The sequence below is a fragment of the Mesoplodon densirostris genome, assembly GCF_025265405.1.
Source record: "Mesoplodon densirostris isolate mMesDen1 chromosome Y unlocalized genomic scaffold, mMesDen1 primary haplotype SUPER_Y_unloc_1, whole genome shotgun sequence".
NCBI classification, from domain to species: Eukaryota; Metazoa; Chordata; class Mammalia; order Artiodactyla; family Ziphiidae; genus Mesoplodon; species Mesoplodon densirostris.
In genome coordinates this window covers 4,461,948-4,476,872 of record NW_026778236.1, presented here as the reverse complement: position 1 = coordinate 4,476,872, position 14,925 = coordinate 4,461,948, and the positions used below count along the sequence as shown (strand labels likewise).

Genomic DNA, 14,925 nt, shown 5'->3' with positions numbered 1-14,925 from the left:
TGACTTATATCCAATAACATATACTTGGGCATTAGCATGTAGTCTCTAAACAAAACAAAAAGTTGTTTTCCCAAACATCTTCTCAATTTTGGTGACCTCTCTTAACTGCCTCTGTCACTGGGACTTTGTATGAAAAAAAGTCAGTGAATGAAGATCTGCTATAATTTGTTTTTTCCTTAATAAAAAAAAAAAGAAAAAGAAAAGAAAAACGTTCCATGTAAAACAAACTTATTCCAAAAAACCCGGGCTTCCCTGGTGGTGCAATGGTTGAAAGTCTGCCTGCAGATGCAGGGGATGCGGGTTCGTGCCCTGGTCCGGGAAGATCCCACATGCCGAGGAGCGGCTCCTCAACGGGAGAGGCCACAACAGTGAGAGGCCCGCATACCGCAAAAAAAAAAAAAAAAAAAGCCTCCGTACATTTAAAGGTAAAACACTTGAACTTCATAAAAACTAAAAAGAAAAACAAGCTTGTACGTTTTCCAAATCGTGTTTTAGATAAAGCAGATATATACTTTCATATGTAATAATATCCCTTCTTTACAGACAAAGCTGTATTTAAACAATAATGCACAGGATTAACACCACAACATATTTTGTATACAGTAAAACTAAACTGCTCATTGGTCTTCCAGGGCTACATCACTGGGATTTAACCACTCCATAGAGGAGCTGAGCAGAGTCTGAAGTTCATTTGTTAATTCAACCAAATCTAGTAGCTCTTTGCTTTCAGGATTAAAGGCTTCCAGGTCTTTGGGGCAAGAGAACAAGAGACTTGCAGAAACCTGCCTGTAAAACTCTGCCTCTGCAACTGTGACAATTTCAATATTGGGAAAATTGCAGTGGAATACACAGGAGGACATTTTCAATTTTTTAAGCACATCTGAAAGCAATAACCAGTTTCGTGGCCTACAAAATAAAAAAGAAAGCGGTTCGAGTTTCTGGCAAAAATTACTGACTATCCTGAATAAACCCATCTACAGCCATAACAAGAGCCAGTAGCTTTTTCTAACCACACCCATCATTGACCAATGCTCTCTTATCAAAGTAAGGGAAAGTATTTACTTCTAGTATGAGTAACTCAGAACTCATCTGGTTTTAAGAGAACATCTACAGAAGACCATCTGATTTTTAGAAAGCAGAAGGAACATCTTAATGAGATTCATCAAATGTGATTTTCACTGCTCTCACTGCTAACAGAAATGGGTTAATTCCTATTCACTCAGTTCTGATCACAGTTCAAGTTATAACTCTCTATGTGTTCCACTATATTCACTGAGGGAAGTCTGTATCCCAACACAAGAGGATTGATTACAAACACCTTTTCTGATCCCACCTCCTACCCCCACAATAGAACACATTTTAAACACACATTACACCACATTTCTTTTTACACATGCCACACCCTAACCTTCATCTCTTTCAGCAAACTGTGACATTCCTTACATGCACACTGCAACACAACTTTATGTTTTCTGTTACTATAAAATTTCACTGTTTTAATGGCATATATACTTTTATTTATTAAGTACCTTTGTTAACACAGCAAAGGATTCATCTTTTATGTGTATACGATATATAAAAGCCCATGAATAAATTATTTTTCTAATCCTACACAAGAAGGCAGATTATTGGGCCTCCCTGGTGGCGCAGTGGTTAAGAGTCCGCCTGCCGATGCAGGGGATACGGGTTCGTGCCCCGGTCTGGGAGGATCCCATATGCCGCGGAGCGGCTGGGCCCGTGAGCCATGGCCGCTGGGCCTGCGCATCCGGAGCCTGTGCTCCACAACGGGAGAGGCCACAACAGTGAGAGGCCCGCATACCGCAAAAAAAAAAGAAAAAAAAAAAAAAAAGAAGGCAGATTATCAATACACTGTTACACACTTCATGTGCCTAAGAAGTCCCCTATGTTGGGAGCTCCTTGGACTCTTTCCCAAAGATTTCGTGACCGAAGTCTCCAAGGGAGCAACTATTCTGTGAAACTCCACTGAATGACAACTTCAACACTTTGGGCCCAGGGTCTTATTTGCCTTGGTGGCATTCTATTGAGGATAGTTTATACTGTGCTATGAATCTGATCCCCACTGTGTATAATTAATCTTTTCCAGAAATTTTCATTAAGTGAGGTTCATGGAGAATTAGAAATCATTCACCCACCCTCATCTGCTTAAAAGGGGTTTTAGGTCCTGCTTCCCAAAGAAAACTACTGCAAGCTATTTTTCAACCACATGATATATACATCCTTACCTCTGAGCAACAGACACTTGGATGTTATAACAAGGTAAGAGAGGACTATCTGAAAATTCAAATTCAAACACATCGCTGGAAGCCTTATCATCATCCTCATCCTCTGGTCCTGGAGGATTTGTCAAAACATTAAATCCATCCTTTTTATCTGGTTCTAATGCAGGTAAAAAGAAAGAAAGGAGTCAGTAGGCTCTATCAGATTTCAGCTCTCAATAATTAAATAATTCTAAATAAAAACAGATAATTTCCTAATGATCCCTGCTTACAGTATCCATCACCCATCATCCCCTCACCCATACCAGAAAGAAAGACATATTCTGTAACTCATTCACTTCCCACTGAAAGAAAAATGTGGAGAAAAAATGTTTCTTACCACATACAAAGCTTCCATAAAACTCCCAAAGGCCACCAGGTTCATCATCATTGTGACCCTGTAAGTTCTTTAAATAATCTAGAGAGGTGACAAAATAAAGGTTTTTAAAAAATATGTTAAAAGTAAAAATGATTTCAGCAGAGTTGCATGATACATAGTCAACATACAAAAATGAGTTGCAATTTTACATACTAACAATAAACAATTCAAAAAGGAAATAAAACAATCTCACAGTAGCATTGAAAAAATACTTAAGAATAAAGTTAATAACAAAGGGACATCTAAAAAAATAATGGTTCTGAAAAATCTAGGGGCAGGACAGGAATAAAGACGCAAATGTAGAGAATGGACTTGAGGACACGGGGAGGGGGAGGGGTAAGCTGGGATGAAGTGAGAGAGTGGCATGGACATATATACACTACCAAATGTAAAATAGATAGCTAGTGGGAAGCAGCTGCATAGCACAGGGAGATCCTCTTGGTGCTTTGTGACCAACTAGAGGGGTGGGATAGGGAGGGTGGGAGGGAGACACAACAGGGAGGGGATATGGGGATATATGTATACATATAACTGATTCACTTTGTTATACAGCAGAAACTTAACACACAAGCAGTTATACTCCAATAAAGACGTTAAAAAAAAACAACAAAGGGACAAAGACTTGTACACTAAAATCTACAAAACTTAGCTAAAAGGAATCTAAGAAGACTCATATAAATGGAAAGATATCCCATGTTCACAGATTAAGCAGACTTTATTGTTAAAATGTCCATACTACCCAATGCAGTCTACAGATTCAAGGCAATCTTTGTCAAAATCCCAGCCATTTTCTTTTTTTTGCAAAAATAGAAAAGTCTACCCTAAAATTCACATGGAATCTCGAGGGATTCTGAATAGCCTAAATAATCTTGAAAAAGAATAAAGTTGGTGGCCTCACACTCCCTGATTTCAAAACACACCACAAAACAAAGTAATCAAAACAATACAGCACTGGCATAAAGACAATACACTGTAAAATAATCTTTGACAAGAGTGCCAAGGCTACACGTGGAGAAAGTCTCTTCAGCAAAGGGTGCTGGGGGAACTCCCTGATGGTCCAGTGGTTAGGACTTGGTAATTTCACTGTGGTGGCCCCGATTCAATCCATGGTCAGGGAACTAAGATCCCACGAGCCATGTGGTGTGGCCAAGAAAATAAAACAACAGCAACAAAAAAATGATGTTGGGAAAAGAATGAAGCTGGACCCTTACCTTACACCAAATGCAAAATTTAACTCAAAATGGATATAATAAATAAGACCTAATGCCATAAAAACATAGGAGGAAAGGTTCAGGAAATTGAATTTGACAAACATTTCTTGGATATGACACCAAAACACAGGCAACAAGAGCAAAATCAGATAAATCTGGCTACATCAAACTAAAAAATTTCTCTGTATCAAAGGAAATACAGTGAAAAGACAGTCTACAGAATGGGAGAAAATACTGCAAGTCTGATAGGGGTTTAGAGCCAGAATATAAAAGGAACTCCTTCAAGTCAACAAAAAACAAATAAGCTAATATTAAAATGGGCAAAGAACCTGAATAAACTTTTCTCCAAAGAAGATCTATAAATGTCCAATAAGCATATTTTCATTAATTAGCAAATAAAAACTATAGTAAGATACCACCTCACATCAATTAGAACAAAAAACAGTGAGTGAGAGGATCTAGAGAAATTAGAAGTGTTGCAAATTACCATCTAATTTTTAATTTAAAACATTTGTTAAACTTTGTCATTCCTATTCTTTGAAGTTACCTACCTGCCAGAAACATTTCCATAAGTTTGCTGCGAGTCATACACATGATGGTTCTACCGGAATATGTAGCCAAAGTGGGGTCAGCACCATAGGAGAGAAGCAGGCGAACAATCTCCAAGAAATCCCCCCCAACTGCATCATGAAGAGGCCTAGGAAGAGATGTGTAGTGGGATTAAACTTGTGTACACATACTTGTTTCGGGAGTAGTTTCATTTGACAATAAGCAAAATACGGTGTGTGTACTATGTGTGATAAACCCCCTACATGGAATATTTCACCAAGAAAGTACGTACTTTCAAACCATTCTACACAAAGGGAAACTGAGGCATGGTAACTGACCCAAGATGAAATGATAAATTACTGTTAGTTCTGTATCAGTCATTTATAGGACAGGTGAATGAACAATTTCAGAAATAATTCTCAAATGAAAATCTATTTTAGTCCAAGGCCTAATTCAAGACAAAGATGAAAATATTTTGAAGGAATTTAACTAATGACAGACTGTATAAAGATAAATCAGAGGGAAAAAATCCCATCGTTATGGAAGCCAATAGAAGTATCAATTGTTACACAATTTTTTTAAAATACCTACTCCATTTCAAAAAGAACCAGGATACAAATAACAGTGATCAATGAAAATTTCTCTTGGAAGCTGGGCCCTAGGAACTTATAGACATTAGTGATGAACTCTCTGCCTCAGAACCTCAGTTACTGATGGGGAGAGAAAAAACAGGGTCCAGAGTCAGCCCAGAACCAGAGTCATTATGGTGAGTTCTCATGAGGATACAGAGTCCTCCATCCATTTCCACTAGGGGTTGAAACACTGCCTGCATTTCCAACCTGAATAAGTAGTAATTTGAAACTATAAAATACCACAAACATTTCAATTTTGCTTATTTTATAACTGTGAGGAGAGCCCTAGTACATTGCCTCTCCATAGTATTTCATGTACACAAGCGCAAACTTGGTCCTCAGTCCAATAAATTGTGATCATGTTGGGGATGGGGCCAGGTCTGAGGATGTGGGTTATGACAGCAGGTTGTACACAAAGCCAACACAGGTCTGTACTCTGTACTGTTGGGACTTGAAGATCATATATATTTTGAACACAGTGATTTAAAGAAATGATTAAAGAGTTCAGTGTCTTAAAACTTAGCACTACTATTTATTCATGTAACCCTTGATTATTTCAGGGACTAACGTATGGGGGCATTGTACGACTGACCAATGTTTTATGCCTTGACTCTATAAGCCATCTGAGGAGAAGAAATAGACAGAAAATTAGGAAGAAGCAATAGTGCAAATTGCCAATAATGTGCAAGAGGAGGCCCCAAAACAAAGGCTGGTACTGAACGTTGGAGTAGGAGCTTGCAATTACTGAGAACAGGCATAAAGTGTGGAGAAGGATTATGGAGGCCAAGCAGACCTCATGGAGCAGGACGTTTCTTCTGCTGGACATAGTGGAAAGCTATGTAAATTCAGGGGGAAAAAAGTGGTCAAAATAATGTCTCGTTGCCCTGAACTGAACTGTATCTTACTTTTTATTGCTTCTGAACAGTAAAATAGTTTAGTTACTGACGTTTGGAAAGAAAAAAACTGAAAGACCAAGAAATAAAGTGGAAATGACCAAGGTTTTTTAAAAACAACAGTAAACAGTAATATTACAAAATCAGAACAATAAAATTAGAGTCCATCACTGAAGCATCCCTAACTGGCCTGAACAAGCACACATGCACACATGAACACACAAACACACACACTTATCAACTTAGAAACCATAATCAATCCTATGAGGGTAACTACTTACAGAATGCCTTTTTTTCTTTCAATTTTGTAATTTTATTTTATTTTTTTTTATACAGCAAGTCCTTATTACTTATCCCTTTTATACATATTGGTGTATACATGTAAATCCCAGTCTCCCAATTCATACCACCACCACCCCCATCCCCCACGCTGCTTTCTCACCTTGGTGTCCATACGTTTGTTCTCTACATCTGTGTCTCAATTTCTGCCCTACAAACCAGTTCATCTGTACCATTTTTCTAGGTTCCACATATATGCATTAATGTACGATATTTGTTTTTCTCTTTCTGACTTACTTCACTCTGTATGACAGGCTCTAGATTCATCTACGTCTCTACAAATAACTCAGTTTCGTTCATTTTAATGGCTGAGTAATGTTCCATTGTATATATGTACCACATCTTCTTTACCCATTCATCTGTCGAACAGCATTTAGGATGCTTCCAGGTCCTGGCTGTTGTAAATAGTGCTGCAATGAACACTGGGGTGCATGTGTGTTTTTGAATTATGGTTTTCTCTGGGTATATGCCCAGTAGTGGGATTGCTGGGTCATACGGTAATTCTATTTTAGGTTTTTAAAGAACCTGCATACTATTCTCCAAGTTGGCTGTATCAATTTACATTGCCACCAACAGTGCAAGAGGCTTCCCCTTTACTTCACACCCCCTCCAGCATTTACTGTTTGTAGATTTTTTGATGATGGCCATTCTCACTGGTGTGAGATGATACCTCATTGTCGTTTTGATTTGCATTTCTCTAATGATTAGTGATGTTGAGCATTCTTTCATGTGTTCGTTGGCAATCTGTATATCTTCTTTGGAGAAACGTCTATTTAGGTCTTCTGTTCATTTTTGGATTGAGTTGTTTATTTTTGTCATATTCAGATGCATGAGCCACTTGTAAATTTTGGAGATTAATCCTTTGTCAGTGGCTTCATTTGCAAATATTTTCTCCCATTCTGAGGGTTGTCCTTTCATCTTGTTATGGTTTCCTTTGCTGTGCAAAAACTTTTAAGTTTCATTAGGTCCCATTTGTTTATTTTTGTTTTTATTTGCATTACTTTAGGAGGTTGATCCAAAAAATTCTTGCTGTGATTCATGTCAAAGATTGTTCTTCCTATGTTTTCCTCTAAGAGATTTATAGTGTCCGGTCTTACATTTAGGCCTCTAATCCATTCTGAGTTTATTTTTGTGTAGGGTGTTAGGGAGTGCTCTAATTTCATTCTGTTACATGTAGCTGTCCTGTTTTCCCAGCACCACTTATTGAAGAGACTGTCTTTTCTCCACTGTATATCCTTGCCTCTGCTGTCATAGATTAGATGCATGGGTTTATCTCTGGGTTTTCTATCCTGTTCCACGGATCTATATTTCTGTTTTTGTGCCAGTACCATATTGTCTTGATTACTGTAGCTTTGTAGTATAGTCTGATGGCAGGGAGTCTGATTCCTCCAGCTCTGTTTTTTTCCCTCAAGACTGCTTTGGCTATTCGGGGTCTTTTGGTCTCCACACAAATTTTAAGATTTTTTGTTCTAGTTCTGTAAAAAATGCCATTGGTAATTTAATAGGGATTGTTTGCATTGAATCTGTAGATTGCTTTGGGCAGTATAGTCATTTTCACAATATTCATTCTTCCAAGAACATGGTATATCTCTCCATCTATTTGTATCATCTTTAATTTCTTTCATCAGTGTCTTATAGTTTTCTGTATACAGATCTTTTGTCTCCCTAGGTATGTTTATTCCTAGGTATTTTATTCTTTTTGTTGCAATGGTAAATGGGAGTGTTTGCTTAATTTCTCTTTCAGATTTTTCATCATTATTGTATAAGAATGCAAGAGACTTCTGTGCATTAATTTTGAATCCTGCAACGTTACCAAATTCACTGATTAGCTCTACTAGTTTTCTGGTGGCATCTTTAGGATTCTCTATGTATAGTATCATGTCATCTGCAAACAGTGACAGTTCTACTTCAGCTTTTCCAATTTGTATTCCTTTTATTTCTGTTTCTTCTCTGACTGCCATGGCTAGGACTTCCAACACCATGTTGAATAATAGTGGCGAGAGTGGACGTCCTTATCAGGTTCCTGATCTTAGAGAAAATGCTTTCAGTTTCTTCACCATTGAGAATGATGTTTGCTGTGGGTTTGTCATATATGGCCTTTATTATGTTGAGGTAGGTTCCCTCTATGCCCACTTTCTGTAGAGTTTTCATCATAAATGGGTATTGAATTTTGTCAAAAGCTTTTTCTGCACCTATTTAGATGATCATATGTTTTTTCTTCTTCAATCTGTTAATATGGTGTATCACATTGATTGATTTGTGTATATTGAAGAATCCTTGCATCCCTGGGATAAATCCCACTTGATCATGGTGTATGATCTTTTAATGTGTTGTTGGATTCTGTTTGCTAGTATTTTGTTGAGGATTTTTGCATCTATATTCAGTGATATTGGTCTCTAATTTTCTTTTTTTGTCATACCTTTGTCTGGTTTTGGTATCAGGGTGATGGTGGCCTCACAGAATGAGTTTGGGAGTGTTCCTTCCTCTGCAAATTTTTGGAAGAGTTTGAGAAGGATGGGTGTTAGCTCTTCTCTAAATGTTTAATAGAATTCACCCATGAAGCCATCTGGTCCTAGACTTTTGTTTGTTGGAAGTTTTTAAATCACCGTTTCAATTTCATTACTTGTGACTGGTCTGTTGATATTTTCTATTTCTTCCTGGTTCAGTCTTCGCAGGTTGTGCATTTTTAAGAATTTGTCCATTCCTTCCAGGTTGTCCATTTTATTGGCACACAGTCGCTTGTAGCAGTCTCTTAGAATCCTATGTATTTCTGTAGTGCCTGTTGTAACTACTCATTTTTTATTTCTAATTTTATTGATTTGAGTTCTCTCCCTCTTTTTCTTGATGAGTCTGGCTAATGGTTAATCAATTTTGTTTATCTTCTCAAAGAAGCAGATTTTAGTATTATTGATCTTTGCTATTGTTTTCTTTGTTTCTATTTCATTTATTTCTGCTCTGATCTTTATTTCTTTCCTCCCAATAACTTTGGGCTTTCTTTGTTCTTCTTTCTTTAGTTCCTTTATGTGTAAGTTTAGATTGTTAATTTGAGATGTTTGTTGTTTCCTGAGGTAGTATTGTATTGTTACAAACTTCCCTCTTAGAACTGTTTTTGCTGCATACCATAGGTTTTGTATCATCGTGTTTTCATTTTCATTTTTCTCTAGGTATTCTTTGATTTCCTCTTTGATTTCTTCAGTGATCTCTTGGTTATTTAGTAATGTATTGTTTTGCCTCCAATTGCTTGTGTTTTTGATTTTTTCCCCTGTAATTCATTTCTAATCTCGTAGCCTTGTGGTGAGAAAAGATGCTTGGCGGGTGGAGACTGCGGGTGGTGGAGGGGGAAAGCTTCGGGAGCCAAGGAGGAGACCGCAGCCACAGGGGTATGGAGGGCAAAGCAGAGAGATTCCCGCACAGAGAATCGGTGCCCTCAGGCACACACCAGCCCGAGAGGCTTGTCTGCTCGGCTGCTGGGGTGGGCGGGGCTGGGAGCTGAGGCTCAGATATCGGGTTTCAGTAGAGCACAAGGAGAGGACTGGGGCTGGCGGCAGGAAGAGAGCCTGAAGGGGTTAGTGCATCACGGCTAGCCCGGAGGGAGTCCGGGGAAAAAGTCTGGAGCTGCCAAAGTGGAAGAGATTTTTTCTTCCCTTTTGTTTCCTGGTGCGTGAGGAGAGGTCATTAAGAGCGCTGCTTAAAGAAGCTCCACAGAAGGGCACGAGCCGCGGCTAAAGGCGTGGACCCCGGAGACGGGCATGGGATGCTGGGGCTGCTGCTGCCGCTGCCACAAGGCTTGTGTGCGAGTGCAGGTCACTGTCCACCCTCCCTTCCAGGGAGCCTGTGCAGCCCGCCACTGCCGGGGTCCCGGGACCCAGGGACGGCTTCCCAGGGAAAGCGCACGGAGCGCCTCGGGCTGGTGTAACGTCACGCCGGCCTCTGCTGCCGCAGGACCGCCCAGCACTGCGTGCCCCTCCCTCCCTGCGGCCTGAGTGAGCCAGAGCCCCCGAATCAGTGGGTCCTTTAAACCCGTCCTGTCTTAGCAAACAACGGAGGCCCTCCGGCGACCTACGCGCAGAGGTGGGGCCAGGTCAAAGGCTGAGACCCGGGAGCTGTGAGAGCAGAGAAGAGACAGGGAAATCTCTCTGTGAAGCCACGGAGGCAGCGGATTAAAACTCCACGGTCCACTTGATGTGCCCTGCGTCTGTGGAGTGCATGAATGGACAGCGAATCATCCCAAATTGAGGAAGTGGACTTTGAGGACAAGATTTAAGACTTTCCCCGCTTTTTCCTCTTTTTACACCGAATTATCCCAAATTGAGGAGGTGGACTTTGAGGACAAGATTTAAGACTTTTTCCCTTTTTCCTCTTTTTACAATGAATTATCCCAAATTAAAGAGGTAGACTTTGAGAGCAAGATTTCAGACTTTTTCCCCTTTTCCTCTTTTTACAACAAATTATCCCAAATTGAGGAGGTGGACTTTGAGAGCAAGATTTTCGATTTTTTTCCCCTCTTCTCTTTTTATGAATGTGTATGTCTATGCTTCTGTGTGAGATTTTCTCTGTATAGCTTTGCTTCCACCATATGTCCCAGAGTTCTGTCTGTTTTTTTTCAATAATTACATTTTAATTTTAATAACGCTACTATATTTCATACTTTATTCTACTTTACCTGCTCTTTCTTTTTTTCCTACCTTCCCTTCTTCCCTCCCTCCCTCCGCCCCTGCTTTCCTTCTTTCTCTCTTTCTTTCCTTCCTCCCTCACTCCCTCCCTTCTTCCTTTCACTTGCTTTTTCTTTCCGTCCTCCCTCCCTCCCTCCCTTCTTCCTTTCACTCTTTCTTTTTCTTTCCTTCCTCCCTCCCTCCCTCCTTTCTTTCTTTCTTTCTGTCCTTCCTCGCTCCCTCTCTCTCTTCCTTCCTTCATTCCTTCCTTTCTTTCCTTCTTCCTTTCTTTCTCTCTCTCTTTCTTTCTTCTACTAATTATTTCTTTCTACTTTATCTCCCTTTTATTCTGAGCTGGGTAGATGAAAGGCTCTTGGTGCTGCAGCCAGGAGTCAGTGCTGTGCCTCTGAAGTGGGAGAGCCAACTTCAGGACACGGGTCCACAAGAGACCTCCCAGCTCCACATAATATCAAGCGGCGAAAATCTCTCAGAGATCTCCATTTCAACACCAGCACCCAACTTCACTCATCGACCAGCAAGCTACAGTGCTGGTCACCCTTTGCCAAGCAACTAGCAAGACAGGAACACAACCCCACCCATTAGCAGAGAGGCTGCCTAAAAACATAATAAGGACACAGGCACCCCAAAACACACCACCAGATGTGGACCTGTCCACCAGAAAGACAAGATCGAGCCTCAGCCACCAGAACACAGGCACTAGTCGCCCCCACCAGGAAGCTTACACAACCTACTGAAACAACCTTAGCCACTGGGGACAGACACCAAAAACAAGGGGAACTACGAATCTGCAGCCTGCAAGAAGTAGACCCCAAACACAAGAAGATAAGCAAAATGAGAAGACAGAAAAACACACAGCAGGTGAAGGAGCAAGATAAAAACCTACCAGACCTAACAAATGAAGAGGTAATAGGCAGTCTACCTGAAAAAGAATTCAGAATAATGATAGTAAAGATGATCCAAGATTCTATTTCCAAGATCCAAATCTTGGAAATAGAATAGACAAAATGCAAGAAACAGTTAACAAGGACCTAGAAGAACTAAAGATAAATCAAGCATCAATTAAAAACACAATAAATGAAATGAAAAATACTCTAGATGGGATCAATAGCAGAATAACTGAGGCAGAAGAACGGATAAGTGATGTGGAAGATAAAATAGTGGAAATAACTGCTGCAGAGCAAAATAAAGAAAAAAGAATGAAAAGAACAGAGGACAGTCTCAGAGACCTCTGGGACAACACTAAACGCACGAACATGCGAATTATAGGGGTTCCAGAAGAAGAGAAAAAGAAAGGGACTGAGAAATATTTGAAGAGATTATAGTTGAAAACTTCCCTAATATAGGAAAGAAATAGTTAATCAAGTCCAGGAGGCACAGAGAGTCCCATACAGAATAAATCCAAGGAGAAATACGCCAAGACACATATTAATCAAACTGTCAAAAAATAAACACAAAGAAATCATATTAAAAGCAGCAAGGGAAAAAAAACAAATAACACACAAAGGAATCCCCATGAGGTTCACAGCTGATCTCTCAGCAGAAACCCTACAAGCCAGAAGGGAGTGGCAGGACATAATTAAAGTGATGAAGGAGAAAAAACTTCAAACAAGATTACTCTACCCAGCAAGGATCTCATTCAGATTTGATGGAGAAACTAAAACGTTTACAGACAAGCAAAAGCTGAGAGAGTACAGCACCACCAAACCAGCTTGACAACAAATGCTAAAGGAACTTCTCTAGGCAAAAAACACAACAGAAGGAAAATAACTACAATAACGAACCAAAAGCAATTAAGGAAATGGGAATACGAACATACATATCAATAATTACCTTAAATGTAAATGGACTAAATGCTCCCACCAAAAGACACAGAGTGGCTGAATGGATACAAAAACAAGACGCATATATATGCTGTCTACAAGAGACCCACTTCAGACCTAGAGACACATACAGATTGAAAGTAAGGGGATGGAAAAAGATATTCCATGCAAATGGAAATCAAAAGAAAGCTGGAGTAGCAATTCTTATATCAGACAAAATAGACTTTAAAACAAAGACTATTAAAAGACACAAAGAAGGACACTACATAATGATAAAGGGTTCGATCCAAGAAGAAGATATAACAATTGTAACTATTTATGCACCCAAAATAGGAGCACCTCAATACATAAGGCAAATACTAACAGCCATAAAAGGGGAAATCGACAGTAACACAATCATAGTAGGGGACCTTAACAACCCACTTTCACCAATGGACAGATCATCCAAAATGAAAATAAATAAGGAAACACAAGCTTTAAATGATACATTAAACAAGATGGACTTAATTGATATTTATAGGACATTCCATCCAAAAACAACAGAATACACATTTTTCTCAAGTGCTCATGGAACGTTCTCAAGGATAGATAATATCTTGGGTCACAAATCAAGCCTTGGTAAATTTAAGAAAATTGAAATTGTATCAAGTATCTTTTCTGACCACAATGCTATGAGACTAGACATCAATTACAGGAAAAGATCTGTAAAAAATACAAACACATGGAGGCTAAACAATACACTACTCAATAACGAAGTGATCACTGAAGAAATCAAAGAGGAAATTAAAAAATACCTAGAAACAAATGACAATGGAGACAAGACAACCCAAAACCTATGGGACTCAGCAAAAGCAGTTCTAAAGGGGAAGTTTATACCAATACAATCCCACCTTAAGAAACAGGAAACATTTCGAGTAAACAACGTGACCCTGCACCTAAAGCAATTAGAGAAAGAAGAACAAGAAACCCCCAAAGTTAGCAGAAGGAAAGAAATCATAAAGATCAGATGAGAAATAAATGAAAAAGAAATGAAGGAAATGATAGCAAGGATCAATAAAACTAAAAGCTGGTTCTTTGAGAAGATAAACAAAATTGACAAACCATTAGCCAGACACATCAAGAAAAGAAGGGAGAAGACTCAAATCAATAGAATTAGAAATGAAAAAGGAGAAGTAACAACTGACACTGCAGAAATACAAAAGATCATGAGACATTACTACAAGCAACTCTATGCCAATAAAATGGACAACCTGGAAGAAATGGACAAATTCTTAGAAATGCACAACCTGCCAAGACTGAATCAGGAAGAAATAGAAAATATGAACAGACCAATCACAAGCACTGAAATTGAAACTGTGATTAAAAATCTTCCAACAAACAAAAGCCCAGGACCAGATGGCTTCACAGGCGACTTGTATCAAACATTTAGAGAAGAGCTAACACCCATCCTTCTCAAACTCTTCCAAACAATTTCAGAGGAAGGAACACTCCCAAACTCATTCTACGAGGTCACCATCACCTTGATACCAAAACCAGGCAAGGATGTCACAAAGAAAGAAAACTACAGGCCAATATCACTGATGAACATAGATGCAAAAATCCTCAATAAAATACTAGCAAACAGAATCCAACAGCACATTAAAAGGATCATACACCATGATCAAGTGGGGTTTATTCCAGGAATGGAAGGATTCTTCAATATACACAAATCAATCAACGTGATACACCATATTAACAAATTGAAGGAGAAAAACCATATGATCATCTCAATAGATGCAGAGAAAGCTTTCGACAAAATTCAACACCCATTTATGATAAAAACCCTGCAGAAAGTAGGCATAGACGGAACTTTCCTCAACATAATAAAGGCCATATATGACAAAACCCACAGCCCACATTGTCCTCAATGGTGAAAAACTGAAACCATTTCCACTAAGATCAGGAACAAGACAAGGCTGCCCACTCTCACCACTCTTCTTCAACCTAGTTTTGGAAGTTTTAGCCACAGCAATCAGAGAAGAAAAGGAATCCAAATTGGAAAAGAAGAAGTAAAGCTGTCACTGTTTGCAGATGACATGATACTATACATAGAGAATCCTAAAGATGCTACCAGAAAACTACTAGAGCTAATCAATGAATTTGGTAAAGTAGCA

At 39.2% G+C, this 14,925-nt stretch overlaps 1 protein-coding gene across 1 annotated transcript in view; it reads right to left on the bottom strand.

Annotated features, from left to right (window-relative positions):
- Nucleotides 1–617: 617 nt before the first annotated feature.
- Nucleotides 618–14,925, bottom strand: part of LOC132482984 (BCL-6 corepressor-like) — a 69,228-nt gene continuing 54,920 nt past the window's right edge. Inside the window, 4 exon segments of the mRNA XM_060088249.1 lie at nucleotides 618–906; nucleotides 2,244–2,397; nucleotides 2,617–2,694; nucleotides 4,418–4,563. Coding sequence (XP_059944232.1) covers nucleotides 618–906; nucleotides 2,244–2,397; nucleotides 2,617–2,694; nucleotides 4,418–4,563 — 667 coding nt within the window.